Here is a 15716-nt window from a genome sequence, read left to right as displayed (position 1 = left end):
CTTTCTATTCATAAGTGTTCTAAGAAGAATTTTTCTGTTATGCAAAGAAGTTTTCTATAGAAAATTGGTCTTCAAAGAAGTTTTCTTTATAAAACTGTTCTACGATAATGTTTTATATAGAAAACTATTCTAAAAAGATGTTATCTTTAGATAACTGTTCTACGAAGAAGTTTTCCTTAGGAAAAATGTTCAGTCTATCAAGAAGAAGCTTTCTAATGATAAGTGTTCTAAGAAGAATTATGCAAAGAAGTTTTCTATAGAAAATTGGTCTTCAAAGAAGTTTACTTTATAAAACTGCTCTACGATAAAATTTTATATAGAAAACTATTCTTGAAAAATGTTTTCTACAGATAAGTGTTCAACAAAAAAGTTTTCTATTGGACGAAGTAGTTTTCTGTTTTAAAGTCTTTTAATAAGAAACTTTCTATTCATAGGTGTTCCAAGAAGAAAAAAGAAAACTGTTCTACAACGAAATTTTCTATAGAAAATCTACTTTAAGGAAGCTATCTTTACAAAACTATTCTACGATAAAGTTTTATATAGAAAACTATTATAAAAGCATGTTTTCTACAGATAACTTTTCTACGGAGATGTTTTCTCAAGAAAACTGTTCTCCGAAGAAGTTTTTTTCAGAAAACTGTTTCATAATGAAGTTTTCTTTAGAAAACTGTCCTACGATGAAGTTTTCTGTTTAAAAGTCTTTCAAAAAAAATGTTCTAAAAAAATTTTTTCTTTTCTACAAAAAAAATTCTTTACAAAACTGTTATACGATTCAATATTATATAGAAAACTATTATAAAAAGAAGTTTTTTACAGATAAGTGTTCAATGGAAAAGTTTTCTATAAAATGAAGAAGTTTTCTGTTTTAGGAAGAATTATTTTATAGAAAACTGTTATACGGGGAAGTTTTCTATACAAAAATGATCTACAAAGATGTTTTTAATAGAAAGCTGTTCTATAAAGAAATTTTCTATAGAAAACTGTTCTCCAAAGACGTTTTTCATAGAAGGCTGTTCTACGATATAGTATTATATACATATTTTGCAGAAAACTGTTATACGAAGAAGTTTTCTAAAGAAAACGCTTTTTTTCTTCACAAAAATATTCTATAAAAATGTTTTTATAGCAAACTGTTCTACAAAAAAGTTTTCTATAGAAAACATCTATTTAAAATAGTTCTCAATAGAATTCAACTGCTTTGAACACTTTCCAATATTTTTTAGAGATATAGTTTTCTATAGAAAATATTACATCATTTTTATTCTTACCAAATTCAATTGCTTGGCCGCCATTAAGAAAATATCCAACAAAGGCGATGGAAAACGATATTTTTCAACCGTTATCGGCCCGCCATGACCATGATAGGGATCATGTTTAAATTCCTCTATACGATTATCTTCCATTTTACGAAAATAATGTAAAACATTATCATAATTCCAACCGACATTACCCAGCTCAGCCCAATGATCATAATCTTTACGATTACCACGTATGTAGAGCATGGCATTGATAGAGCTACAACCACCTAACATTTTGGCTCTAGGCCAACCACACTGTTGATTTTGCATGGCTAAACAAAAACGATCAGATTTTTCCGTTTTATAATTCCAATCCCAAGGGCTGCGTTGAAAGATGGGATAAAGTTGAGGAACATCACCAAATATGGGTTCATCACCACCCGCCTCTAAAAGTAAAATATTCCAATGTTTAACTTCCGAGAGACGGGCAGCTAAAACACAACCTGCCGAACCACCACCCACTATAATGAAATCATAGCTATCGCGTAAATCTGTAATATGTATAGATCGAACACGATTTTCACTATCCACAATATCGGGGCGTTGTTGCTGTATACCGTCTAACAACATGAAAAATACCATGGCACTAGGTCCTATGGTTAATAGGAAACGCCATAAGGTAACAGCTCCTTCAAAATGTATCATTTCTTTTATTTTTATTTTTACCGTTTAATTAAGATGGCCGCTTCTTTACCGTTTAATAACTTATTTGACACTGAATTGTTGTTGAAAATTTAAAGTTTAAAACATTTTCTGGGGTTTTGTTTTGTCTAAAAATTTTGCCGATTTTTCGATTTTTTTCACTCTTTTTGGCAATTTCGTTTACTATATATTTTGGGTCACAAAATTTTAGATGTCTGACATCAGCAGTTTTCGACCATGAAGTGTGTTAATCAACTTTGTAATTAATTGTAAATATTTATTTTAAAGAAATAGAATTGAAAAGTCATGCTTGAAAGTTAGAGCGTGCAAGAGAGTTATAGTTAATAGTGTTTTGGTTTTAATGGTTATCTGGGTCTTGACGATTACTGTGAAAATATTGATTACTATTTTTTCTTTGATTTTGATAAATTTTCAACAATTTTAAATAATTGTCTTTAATTTCTTTTATTTTCAGGTAATAACTTAACTTGAAACTAAAGAACTCTCGAAAAATCTAAGTCCCTGGTAAGTTTTTTGCGATGTTTGGGAATCAATCATCTAAAACTAGTTGAGCTCCCATCTCTGCTATCATAATAGTGGGGTCATAAGTATTAGCAATTGTTATATTAGGTCTGCCATTATTTACTCTTTAGTCCTGAACCCCATGAACTCCTAACAGGTCATTAACTACTGTAGATGAATCGTTTGCAGGACCCATGCGACAACAGCAACCAATATCCATCAGAACCTGCTCTAAATAGATCTCAATCCTCTATATAACCAATTCTTAACCAAAATACTGGAATTCTGGATTTTCTATAAGAAATTGTATAAAGCTTACAAAACGCCCTAAAGATACATGATCTTCTTTAACAAAACCATAACTATTAACTATAACAAAGCCCTAAAAGAGATTGGAAGATTGCAGCTTAACCGAGTTTTTGAGTTTTACTAAAAGTCCAAATATTAGTAGAACCAATTGCCTATCGACTTGCCCTGCTGCTGCCATTGATCAAAGTTTTCAGGTCTACCCTCTGAAAAAACATTATCATTAAGATTTTACCTTAACATTTACCTCTCGACCAATAATAGCATTCGTTTTTCATACCCTCAAAGCAGAAAATACTCGGTTCGGAATAATTATTCCAAGTGTATGAGGTATTAGCTAGCAAAAGGTAGAGTGAGGAAATCTTAAATATAAACACAATGAATCAATGTTTTTTTTAAGGATTCAAAACTTACTGACTTCAGACATTAAGGGAAGATCACTTTCAGCATCTATAACTAAAACGACTGGCAACAATGGATCCAGTAGTACCAGCACCTATTCCTATATAATCGTAAATGAAAAGGTGATCTGCATTAGCTTTAGGCCATATATTTCGATTGCCCAGAGGTATCTTGGGATTCTGTTATATTATTGTAAATATTTCTTAACAAATCCTTTATTAAGTCTATCCTTGACCTCATTACCACTGACGTTGAGTAGCGGGACTAAGCTCAGCAAGAAAAGAACTTTCAAAGAAGCGAAAAAGAATTAAAATTTACTCAATGGAAGTACTGAAAAAGACCTGAAGAAGTGCTGATTTTAACACGGGCTTGTGATGGAAAGGATGTTTTTTTTATTTGATTCCAAATTCACTCCATCTGAAGTCATTCTCAGGAAGTGAAATTCTAGTATTATAGAATACAACTCAATATAAAATGATATACCTTTCATTTTTAACCAAATTGGATTATTTTCGCTTCTTTGGAAGTCAAAAAAACATCACTTCTACAGAAGGTAAACAAATGCTTTTAGTGCTACTTTTGAAGTGGTGTCAAATGTCATTATTTTCTAAGTACTACGTTTTATTTTTAGGGTATAATAACAACAAAAAGGTATCTAAAATTTAAAGCCGATTAGAATAGGGAGACCTTTAATATGACCACTTACATCTTATCATTACTTAAGTTTTATTCAAAGGCTTGGAAATCCAAATTTTTCAACACAACGTTTTTAAATAAGTGTCTGCCCATGTTAGGGTATTAACACTTTCTAATAGATTTCTAGTTAACATTAATCAAAAACTTTTACTTTAATTTCAAAGTTTCAAGTGAAGCTTTTTAACAGTGTAATGTTGAAAAAACTATTAAAAGCTCTTCACTTAACAGTTATATTAATAGAAGATATCATATATACAAGTAAAGCAACAGTAAGCCAACACAGGAAAAGCTATTGAATGATTTTCAATATGTTGATATAAGAACAGACGTTGTCAGAAAAATAAGGACAGCAATCGTTACTTATTGATCCCAGACAGAATGGAATCAATCCCAAAGCAAACCCCGACAAGAAAGAAGCAATCCCAGGGGCGACTCTAACATAAGGTGAAAACAATTTTCCGGTATACCGGAAGGGTGATCGCCTTGATGCCATGACATACCGCATTAACTAAAATTGAGTCCCCTTTATCTGATGACCCATTCCAGTAAATTCATTAACTTTAAAAAGCTCCCGCAACCACGCTACTGAGATTACGTATTTGGTTCGAAATACTCAGCCAATCAATCTGTTGAGTAGAAAACAGCACCAGAAAACTTTCCTGAAGTAAGAATTATACTAAATCAGTAGTAGTCTCCTGTCAGACAAAGAAGACTTTCCAGATCGTTCATCAACTTACATAAGTTCTCTGACCATAAGGAACGAGCTACGAAATGACAGGCAACTACCAAGCCTATACTGGTGCCCTACTATGTGAAGAGTGAGAGATACTCAACGGGTGCAGGAATCCAGCAAAGGTTGCCAGTGACATCTATGGAGATGGCAACATCACCAGTTCCTACACCAACATTCGCTGCCCCCCCGAATTTTGTTTCAACCACTGCTACTATGTGGATACCGAAGGAACTTTAACCAACTGACCTGCCAGGCCACTCATAGTGACAGATTATATGGTGCTCAACTCGACCCCATATTATATCATTCCAAGGAAAGGCTTAGAATACATTTGACAGTTTATAGTCCCGGCCGACTAGAGGTATTGGTAACACCTCTTTTCCCCGGGATATTGCAATAAAACCAAAATGGAGATTTCGCCAAGGTAACAGCCCTCGAGGAGAATAGTAGGTTTAAGTAATGCCCTCCACGCGTGACGCCAACTACGGGCAACAACAACAAATCAACTTTTCAAAAATCCTAATTAGGCTAAATATAGTCGTATGCCGAAAGTTTTTGCCGCTCCTCTACAATAAATGGATGAGATATCGTACGACTATACAGAGAGACGTACAAATGTAAAGTTTTATTCAAATCGGACTAACGGTTTAAAAATTAATATATCTCACTGATTGTCCTAGTTGTAGATTGTCCAACAACTATATCCGGTATTGAAGAAACTTGCCACATCAGACTAACTCTGTTACATCTCAGATCAGAAGGAAACAACAGGCTTACTACCTACTAGTCCTGCAAAGATCTTATTGTTTCTAAAAAAATATCCAGTTTTTGCTGAAAGTCCCGATGCAGAATCCTCTGATTACATTACTATATAGTTTTAACTGTCGTTTAATGAAAAATATAAACTAATCGTTGTTATTTTTCTTAAGAACTACGAAATTCTTTACAAGAGTACTCACCGAGATATCAACAAAATAAAGTTTTTAAAACTCCAAAATCTTAATTAAAATTTATTTACATTTCTATAGATTTATCTAAAACTATACTTAAATTAAAATTACATTTAAAATTTGTCTTCTTCACTACGATATATTATTGTACCAATCATCTTTAATTAATTGGGCCGCTCTTTCGGCAATCATAATGGTGGGACCATTAGTATTGCCACTTGTTATATTTGGCATAATACTGGCATCTATCACCCGCAAACCTCTGACACCATGAACCCTTAAACGTTGATCCACTACTGCTGAGTTATCTGTTGCGGGGCCCATGCGACAAGTACCCACCGCATGCCAAGCACTTATATAGAAATATTTGATATAACAAAGCCAATATTCATTGGAGTCATAGGTTAAACGATCACATTCCTCTAGGGGTATGGTAATCAATTCCAAACCATAATATTGAAAAGCTGTTGTTTTAACAAGATTTTGTATGAAACGTATAAAACGTAAGAGTGTTTGGCGATCTGCTTCGACTAAGGCGTAATTATTGTGTATTAAGGGACCTTGTAGGGGATCTTTAGTTTTCAGCTTAACAAAACCCCTGGACTGGGATTTTATAATTAAACCCTGTATTTCTAATATTGTATGATTTTCTACTTTATTTAAGAACTTCCTTACGATATCACGCTTAAATTGTAAGAATTCAAATACATTAGAACCTTTCGTGGGTTTACTAAAGTGTGACACTAGCATTATATCCGATTTATTGGTTTGCTTTTGTTGTAAAGTATTAATAAAACCCACTAAAGTGGAGCTGCTGGCCAAAGGACCCTTTTGATTTATTAAATAATCAAATATTGAAAGAGGACTAGAGTCATCTACTGCTTGAGGTATGTTTTTAGTAAGTTTTAATACTAAAGGCATCATGCCATGATCTTGTAAGTTATTTCCCACTTGTAAATTCTTTACCACAGGTATGTTGAGACTTTTTAAATGTTCAGGTGGTCCTACACCCGATAACATTAATAATTTCGGTGAATTGAAAGTACCAGCACTTATAATGAGCTCTCGGCGAGCTCTTGCTCTTAAGGTAGAAGTTTTATTTAATAGAAATTCCACTCCTGTAGCTTTATTGCCATTATGGAAAAGAATTTTTGTGGCCACACTGTGTTTAATGACATATAAATTATGACGTTTATGGGCCACTCTACCCAAATAAGTTTTACCCGTACTCATTCGTTTCCCTCGATCTATAGTTGCCAAAATGTTCTCCATATAACCGGGGCTTTTGATATTTAATAGTTTTTCTAATTCATTGGTGGCATTTACCATGAGATCTTTTAGCACATGATAATCTTCCAAACGTTGGAAATAGTTTAAAGTTAAAGAACCCAAAGGCCAGGTTTTATTGTCTAACTCATGGGTGGCTTTTTCATAGTAGGGATAAACATCATTCCAAGACCAACCTGCATTGCCCTGCTGTTGCCATTCATCGAAATCATCGGCATGGCCGGTTAGAAAAATATTGCCATTTATGCCTCCAGTACCACCTATCATTTTACCACGAGGCCAATAACAGCGTCCCCGTTTCATAGCCTGACAGCAAGAGGGATTAGGTTCAGCATAGTCGTTCCAGCTATAAGAGGTATTTAACAGCTGCAAGGATAGTGTATGAATCTGGGCCAAAAAATATTAAGGAATTATATATTTTTCCACAAACATTTCTTAAAATTCATGACCTACCTCCGACAATATGGGCGGATCACCGCCAGCCTCTATAACTAAAACTTTAACATTAGGATCTTCACTTAAACGACTGGCCACTACTGAACCAGCAGTACCAGCACCCACTACTATATAATCAAATGACATTTGACCATGTTTCAGAAACTCTTCAGCATAATCCTTCGGCCATATGCCAGAATCTTCTAATTCCAATTTTTTGCTATTCACTTCTTGAAACAATTGCTGCAGCAAATTATCAACATAATCAAGTCGTTCGGCAGCCGATTGTATATTAGTAGCAAAACCCTTTAGAACATAAAGCTGGACCAGTTGAAAATTTTCCAAAATTATAACTAAAAGCTGTATATAAAGAACTATAAATAGAACAATTAATTCGTTTACTTTCGTACGATATCTTTAACTTACCCTCCCGACATTTCATTGTGAAATGTTGTCTAGACGTTGTGCCTCAGAGAACTCTTTTGATTTAATACTGCTGAACGGATGAAGTTCTATTATTTTTAAATATTTTATATTTTTAATAAAATCTCAAGCAAAAACAATTTGTAATTGTTTAAAAAATCAGATAAATTTGTTTATTTTATTATTTTCTTTTTTTTTTTTTGTTTTAAATTAAGTTCAAAAATTGTTTTTGTTAAACCTTGAAGCGTAATTAAATATTTGTTTGCTGTGTGCCATTATTAGCCCAATTTTAAGCGCATTGTTCTGTTAATAAAATTCCCCCCAAAAATTTAACTGTTTAATTTAGGTTTTTTTTTTAATTTATTCTTTAAGGTTATTGCACTTTAGGTTTTTTTCGTATATGTTATTTTTGTTTATATTTATCACAATTTGTACCACTGTATAAACAAATAAAGCTTTATATTTGTTTTAATTGTGAAAGTTTTTAAAAAAAGCTTTTGGTAACTGTTAAAAGTTTTCATGCTTATATTATTAAGAGACAGTGCTGGCAAAAAAATTAGGAATAGACCTGCTCCTAGACTAGTCCATTAACTAATTTATAGAATATTTTATTGACTAGTCCATAGGCTTGTTAAAACATGAACTGATTTATATCCTACATCTGACATTCAGACCACAGACTGCTTCATTGACCACTTTTGAAACTTATTCAGAGACAAGTCAACAGAATAGAGAATATAGAGTTAATTGTAAAGAAGTCAATTCTATTTATTCAGACTGACTCATTCGTGGACTAATCCATAAATTAATAATGGATTATTCCATAAATTTTTACTCCTCAACATTACTAGTCGTCTCTATAGATGCTGTGAGCCACGTCTTATATATTTCGGAGTTTGACATATTCATGGCCTAATCCATAAACTAATAATGGACTATTCCATAAATTTTTACTCCTCAACATTGTCAGTCGTCTCTATAGATGCTGTGGGCAACGTCTTACATAATTCGTAGTCCTTGAGTAAATTATTGACTAGACTCACTCATGAACTAGTCTAAATTCTAATAATAGACTACTTCATAAATCTTGACATCTCAACATTACCAGCCGTCTCTATAGATGCTGTGGTAACGTCAAACATATTACGAATTCCTTGTGTAAAGTATTGATTAGTCAATAGACTCATTCATGAACTAGTCCATATATGGGCAATGTATTACGTGTTCTGGTGTCCTTGTAGGGACTTGTTAGAACATCTCTTTCAATTTTGAAGATAATAGCTAAAGAGACGAAATAAGTCCTACCTTGGTAAGACTAGACTTGCTGATCCATACCTTTTACATGAGTCATGTCCTTAGGTTCATCTTTCCGTGAAAGACATCCCATTTCTCCACAAAGAATACAGCATTTTGACTTTTAAGAACATTCAATATTCTCTCCAATTCCTCAATTTGCTACCCCATCCTTTTATTGACTTTCAAATCACCAGAAGATCTCTATTCACCTGGTATTGGTTGTTTACTATTAAAAGCGATTGCGTGGTCCTATTGTAGATCACATCTTCTACTTCCCTCTGTGTTCTCATCATCGGAACATTCTCAATTCTGAAAATGACACCTTTAGAGGTTTTTAAATCACCAGAAGATCAGTATTCCTCCAGGGAGAAGGGATAATTCTTTAGACAACACATAATCACTTATCCTAGAAGACTAGATCTTCCACCTTCTTTTATATTCTTCCCATCGACACCTTCTCTATTCTGAAGATGGCAGCTTCAGAGGCTTTGAAGTGACCAGAAGATCTCTATTCCCCATGGAGAAGGGATAATTATTTACCGCACATTATTTCCCCTTTAAAAGCGATTGTGTGGTTCTATCTTGGACCAGATACAATCTTCTGTGTTCTCGCCATCAAAAGATCACTATTCACCAGGGAGGGATAATTCTTAAGGATGACAGCACATTGGTTCTTTACCATTAGAAGCGATTGCGTGATTCTAATTGTAGACCATATCATCTATACTCTTCTGTGTTCTCACCATTAGCATATTCTCAATTCTCAAGATGACAGCTTTAGAGGCTTTCAAATGACCAGAAGATCTCTATTACCCAGAGGGAAGGGATCATTCTTTACGATAACAGCACATTGTTTGTTCCCCTTTAGAAGCGATTGCGTGGACTTATCTTAGACCGGATCTTGACACATTCTCAATTTTGAAAATGGCAGCTTTAGAGACTTTCAAATCACCAGAAGATCACTATTTATCAGGGAGAAGGAATAATTCTTTACAATGTCATTGATTGTTTTTCATTTGAAACGATTACATGGTCTTATCTTAAACCAGAACGTCCACATTCTTTTGTGTTCTCCCCGTCGGCACATTCTCAATTCTAAAGATGATAGCATTAGAGATGAAATAGGCCTTACATTTGTTCTTTTAAGACTAGCCTTGGAATTCTGATCGATACCTACTACAAGAAGAATGCCATCAGATTCTTCTTACTCATTTTCACTTTGGACAGTTCACCACTTTAAATCCCAAGAATTTCCACCTTTTTTATAGACAGTGGACTTTGAGCTCACCGTAATCTCTTCCTCTTGACTAGTCCCAACTTTGCGCCGTCCCAGTTAGGTGGGATGCTTAACGTCAAGTTCTTCAGGGTACATTGCTACGATTCCGACCTCATCAACATTACCCCAGCCTGTTCTACTAGAATTTTGTCTGTGTCTTCCTGGTGTCTTTCGTTTACAACTTTGACATTTCGTCTTTACTTTTCGCTGTTCTTTTGAATCACTTCTAGTTTAAGATTCCATTGAGTGAGTTATGATTTGGCTTCGACACTTTTCATTTTAGATTTGTTTTCAATATTCAACTCCTCGTCAGATCTGATAATCCCTGATTTAATACTTCTTGAAAGTCATACCCTTCGGGGTGCCCAAAGATTGACTTAATATGATTAATTTCTAAAGCATATTCTTCAGCATTAACATCACCCGAAAATCCATCCTCTTGACTAGTCCTAACTTGGTTGGACTATCTCCACAAAGCTCTAGTTTCTCACGCTCTCCATAGGTTTATTGACCTAAGAAATGATTGTCTTACTGATGACCAGGCCTTCCAACTAACTGTACTTGTCTGTCGAATTGACGGCAAAGCACAGATCTGTCTGATGTCATGTCTTGACAATTTTGGCGTAAGATGGCAGTACACTATCTAGATTCCTCATCTTCGCTGATAGAGGTTCTTTTAAGACACTGATACTTAGTTTAAGATACCTTTGAGTGGGGAATGACTAGGCTCTGTCTGATTATTAGAAAACGAAGAACACTTTCCCAATCAGATTTGGTTTTAGACTTCGTCAGAAGATGTGATCCTCTTTGGTTGAGATATTTAGAGATAAACCAATTGGAAGGTCCTTAAATTGAAGCACTAAGTAGTTTGCTATATTATCACTTGTCAACGCTTTTTGATACATCTTTCAGATTGATTTAGCCGAAGTGTTCGGTTTTGAAATATATTCCAGTATTCTGGTTTGATTTACCTTTAGCTTCGACTGTGAATTAAAAGAAGAGGATCAAATGGGGAGATCTTGGATTCAAATATTAGAAGAGAATATGGTATATCCTTCGGTAGAAAAAGGAATTGTCACACTGTGATTTCCTGTTTCTTCTTCTCTTCACTTTATTAATACACCGTTCTAGTGTAATTTTTATTCAAATATTTGATATATTTTAGACACTAAAATGTGAAAAATGTTCCTAAATTTCGAATCTATTATCCTCATAGTTTTTTATACAAATTATTTTATTAACAAAACAATGCGCAACATTTTTTAAAATTTATTTTATTTTTATTAAACAATTATTGATAATGCATCAATGTTATTTTTGTTAAACTTCACGTTTCTTTTTTCAACAATATCTATTTTACATAGAATTTTTTTTATTGACTTTTTATTGCAAATTACTTTGAAAAAATGTGACGTCTCTTATATATTTGTAAAGTAATTTATTTTATTTATAAACTATTTTTTTTTTGAACTTGTTATTAATTATTTAAATTTTTTCTATTCTCTAGCACTTGTATTTTAATTTACAGTTCTAATCAAGTTTAAGTTTAAATTGATACTGATTTTCTTACTATAAAAATATTGAAATTTATAAACAATTTTTAACATTGAACTAAATTTTGCAAATATGATAAGAAATCTAGATGTAGTAGTGTGAAAATGGTGTAAATTTTTGCGGGAAATTGTAAGCATTGAAATCAATGTTAATACGATTATGAACTATAACAATCAGACTGGTCGAATATTAAGGGTGCGTTATCAAGAAATTATTATTGGGCTTCTTTATAAATCGAATAATGGAGGAATATTCCTTTTATAACGGTCTAGTTATATAACATATACCACTGTATAGTCTGAGTAGTTAACGATCTCCACTAGTTAAGACATAACCTCACTTTGATCTAAACCTAAAGCATGCGGTTAACACAGAGAAAGTTTGAAATGGAACAGTTATACAAGGTAATACATCATACCAGTGCAAATACAAACCGGTCGAAATTCAAAACAGCGATATCGGCCAGACGGTCCTTATAAAATAATGAGGCTCAGACCTAAATTACGGAAGATGGACAGAAGGTCGGTGCCATATCAGCTGATAAAATTAAATCTAAGATCTTTTTAAACTGTAACACCCCCTAAATCGAACACTCTAGCAGTGGTAAATTCTTCAACAAACTATTCGGTAATAATCGGCAATAAAAATGTGAAGAAGGAAACTGTTAACGATTGCAAAACTGTTAGAGGTCTGAAGTAAAGACATGAGCGATAGAATCTCATACGTCCATTTGGGATAGTGGAACTGTTAACATCTTATGGATGGTAACTTTTACAACATGCTACTCGGGCATAATCGCCAATGAAAATGTGAAGAAGGAAAAAGTTAACGATTGCAAAACTGTTCAAGGTCTGAACTGAAGACATAGGCAAGAGAATCTCACACGATAATAGAACGTTGGTTAAGAATACTAACATCCTATGGGTTGACCTCAATAAGTGGAGGTCGTAAAGCATCCTCAGAAGGAATAAGTCTTAAGTTAGTTTGATAGCACACATTCTTAGTGGAATCACAGGTTTAGAGTCAAAACTCTACATATATCAATGCTGAAGATGAATCCTTTAGAGGCTTTTAAATCGCGAGAAGATCTCTATTCCCCAGGGTAAAGGGATAATTCTTTAGGATGATAGCATATTGTTTGTTAAGTGCTCTCCCCATCGGTACGTTCTCAATTCTGAAGATGACAGCTTTAGAGGCTTTAAAATCACCAGAAAATCACTATTCCCCAGGGAAAAGGGATAATTATTTAGGATGATAGCACATTGTTTGTTTCCCCTTAAGAAGCGATTGTATGGGCTTATCTTAGACCAGATCTTCTACCATCTTCTGCGTTCTCCCAATCGACACATTCTCAATTCTGAAGATGACAGCTTTAGAGGCTTTAAAATCACCAGAAGGTCTCTATTTAACAGGGAGAAGGGATAATTCTTTAGGATTATAGCACATTGGTTGTTTCCCCTTTAGAAGCGATTGTGTGGTCCTATCTTAGACCAGATCTTCTACCATCTTCTGTGTTTCCCAATCGGCACATTTTCAAATCTGAAGATGACAGATTTAGAGGCTTTAAAATCACCAGAAGATCTCTATTCTCCAGAGAGAAGGGATAGTACATTGGTTGTTTACCCTTGGAAGCTATTGCGTAGTCTTATTGTAGACCAGACATTCTAGATTCTTCTGTGTTCTTACCATTCTCAATGCTGAAGATGGCACCTTTAGAGGTTTTCTCAACTCTGAAGATGAATGCATTAACTTAGAAGGAAAAGTTAACGATTACAAAACTGGAAATGGGCTGGAGGTTAAAAAGCATCCTCAGGATGAATAAGTCTTAAGTAAGCATAATAGCACGCAGTCATAGTGGAATCACAAGTTTAGAGGCAAAAATATACATAATTGAACAAAATTAACCAGAGTAATACAGTGAACAAAGAGTTTTACGGACACAACTATACGAATTTGGACTAACTGATTCAGTTAATCATGTGGAGAGGACAGTAAAGCTCTGGAGTAGTTTTGTTATTGCCAGGTTCAAGTCGATATTAGTTCCAAAGATCTTGTATTGTTTCTAAAAAACACTTGTTTAAAAATTCTATGGAAAAACATCATTCATTGTCCAGTTTCTCGACAATGAATGAACATTTCATTCATAGGTCACTATATAAGATATTACCCATAAAATATTCTATAAAGAGTGGTCCCGATAGTCGTCGAGAATGAATAAGTCCTAGGAAATTCATTCAGGAAACTGAGTTTCTCGACATAGGGTCACTATATACGATATTTCCCATTATATTTTCCATAAAAACCGGTGCCTGATAATGGTTTAGAATGAATAAGTCCGATGTTAGAATGTTTCTTAATAGACATATTTTGGACGATCGGATTCAGGGAAATGTTAAATATTTTTAGAGTACATTGAATTCGAAAACGAAATTAGGTTCAAATATCTTGCCAATACTACTTAATAGGAAAATTCTATGGAACTGCGTACAAGAAACTGAGTTTCTGATCATTTCTTTCATGAAAAGGGGCAGATCTGATATAACTCTTTATTACCCTCAGTCAGTGAACTTGTTCTTTGTAATTTCTCCTTGTACTTGTACGCCCTACTGATATTGGAAAATTTTATAAAACTGAGTTTTTGATCATTCCTTTAATGAAAAGGGCAGATTTCTTTATTACCCCCAGTCAGTGGACTTGTTCTTTGTAAATTCGCCTTGTTCTATGGAACTACATCCACAAAACTGAGTTTCTAAATATTTCTTTCATGAATAAGGATGGATCTGATATAACTTTTTATTACCTCCAGTCAGTCGACTGGTTCTTTGTAATTTATCCGAGTACATGTAAATCCTACTGATATTGAAAAATTCTATGGAACTGCATCCCCGAATCTGAGTTTTTGATCATTCCTTTCATTAAAAGAGGCGGATCTGATATAACTCCTTATTACCGCCAGCCAGTGGACTTGTACTTTGTAATTTCTCCCTGTACTTGTACGTCCTACTGATATTGGAAAATTCTATGGAACTGCATCCACCAAACTGAGTTACTGATCATTCCTTTAACGAAAAGGGGCAGATCCGAAAAGTTCTCAGTCAGTGAACTTTTCCTTTGTAATTTCTCCTAAAAACTGAGTTTCTGAACATTTTTATCATGAATTAAGGCAGATCTAATATAACTCCTTATTACCCCAATTCTGGGGTCTCGTTCTTTGTTATTTCCTTCTTGTACTTGTACGTTCTAATGATACTGGAAAATTCTATGAAATAGCATCCAGAAAACAGAGTGTCTTATCATTGCTTTCATGAAAAGAAGCGGATCTGATATAACTCCTATTTAGTGGAATTGTTCTTTGTAATTTCTTCTTGTACTTGTATTTCTTTGTACGTTAAATATACTGGAAAATTCTATGGAACTGCATCCACTAAATGAAGTTTCTGTTCCTCCCTGTACTTGTATGTCCCACTGAAACTGGAAAACTGTGTAAAACTGCATCCACTGAATTGAATTTCTAATGGAGAATGGATTTGTTGTAAACCCTTAAGTACCCCCAAAGAACCAGTTACTGAACTAGTTCTTAGCAATTTCTCCTTTTCACTTGTTACTAAAATAACTTAAGCTGGACTATATTGGCTTAAATTTGAATCAATATTTGTCAACTATTCTTTATGTAGGGTATTGAAATGCGTTTTAATAACTTCTCCCTATGTACCTGGTTATTAGGTCAATGAACTGATAGTAAATATTTTATAATGAGCACTTTTCAATGCCGTTCTAAAAAATAGCAAAATCAGCAAATTTTCTACCTTTTCTAGTGAGTATAAATTTACTATATTATTAATTAAATGACATTTCTATTTAAACAATTTAAACACGTCGCTATAAAGCAATTAATC

At 33.8% G+C, this 15716-nt stretch overlaps 2 protein-coding genes across 5 annotated transcripts in view; one reads left to right on the top strand and one right to left on the bottom strand.

Moving 5' to 3' along the window:
* The window catches only part of LOC111681149 (flotillin-2), a 347120-nt gene that overhangs the window by 278263 nt on the left and 53141 nt on the right, over nucleotides 1-15716 (top strand). The gene's annotated exons all lie outside the window — the stretch shown is intronic.
* LOC111688971 (choline dehydrogenase, mitochondrial-like) lies at nucleotides 5488-11747 on the bottom strand. 3 transcript variants are annotated; one of them, XM_046946677.1, is made up of 4 exons: nucleotides 11664-11747; nucleotides 7698-7783; nucleotides 7290-7645; nucleotides 5657-7223 (listed from the first exon to the last, which is right to left on the bottom strand). In XM_046946677.1, the coding sequence occupies exons 2-4, from the start codon at nucleotides 7711-7713 to the stop codon at nucleotides 5682-5684; spliced, it is 1914 nt and encodes a 637-aa protein (XP_046802633.1). In that variant the 5' UTR covers nucleotides 7714-7783; nucleotides 11664-11747; the 3' UTR covers nucleotides 5657-5681. The 3 variants fall into 3 exon arrangements, with proteins under 3 accessions (XP_023307245.2, XP_046802634.1, XP_046802633.1); XM_023451477.2 differs by lacking the exon at nucleotides 11664-11747 and having other exon boundaries at nucleotides 5488-7223; nucleotides 7698-8497; XM_046946678.1 differs by lacking the exon at nucleotides 11664-11747 and having other exon boundaries at nucleotides 5490-7223; nucleotides 7290-7631; nucleotides 7698-8497.

This window comes from Lucilia cuprina, chromosome 3 (assembly GCF_022045245.1).
Source record: "Lucilia cuprina isolate Lc7/37 chromosome 3, ASM2204524v1, whole genome shotgun sequence".
NCBI lineage: Eukaryota > Metazoa > Arthropoda > Insecta > Diptera > Calliphoridae > Lucilia > Lucilia cuprina.
The sequence above is the reverse complement of the archived record's forward strand: the minus strand, read 5'-3'. Positions and strand labels throughout refer to the sequence as shown.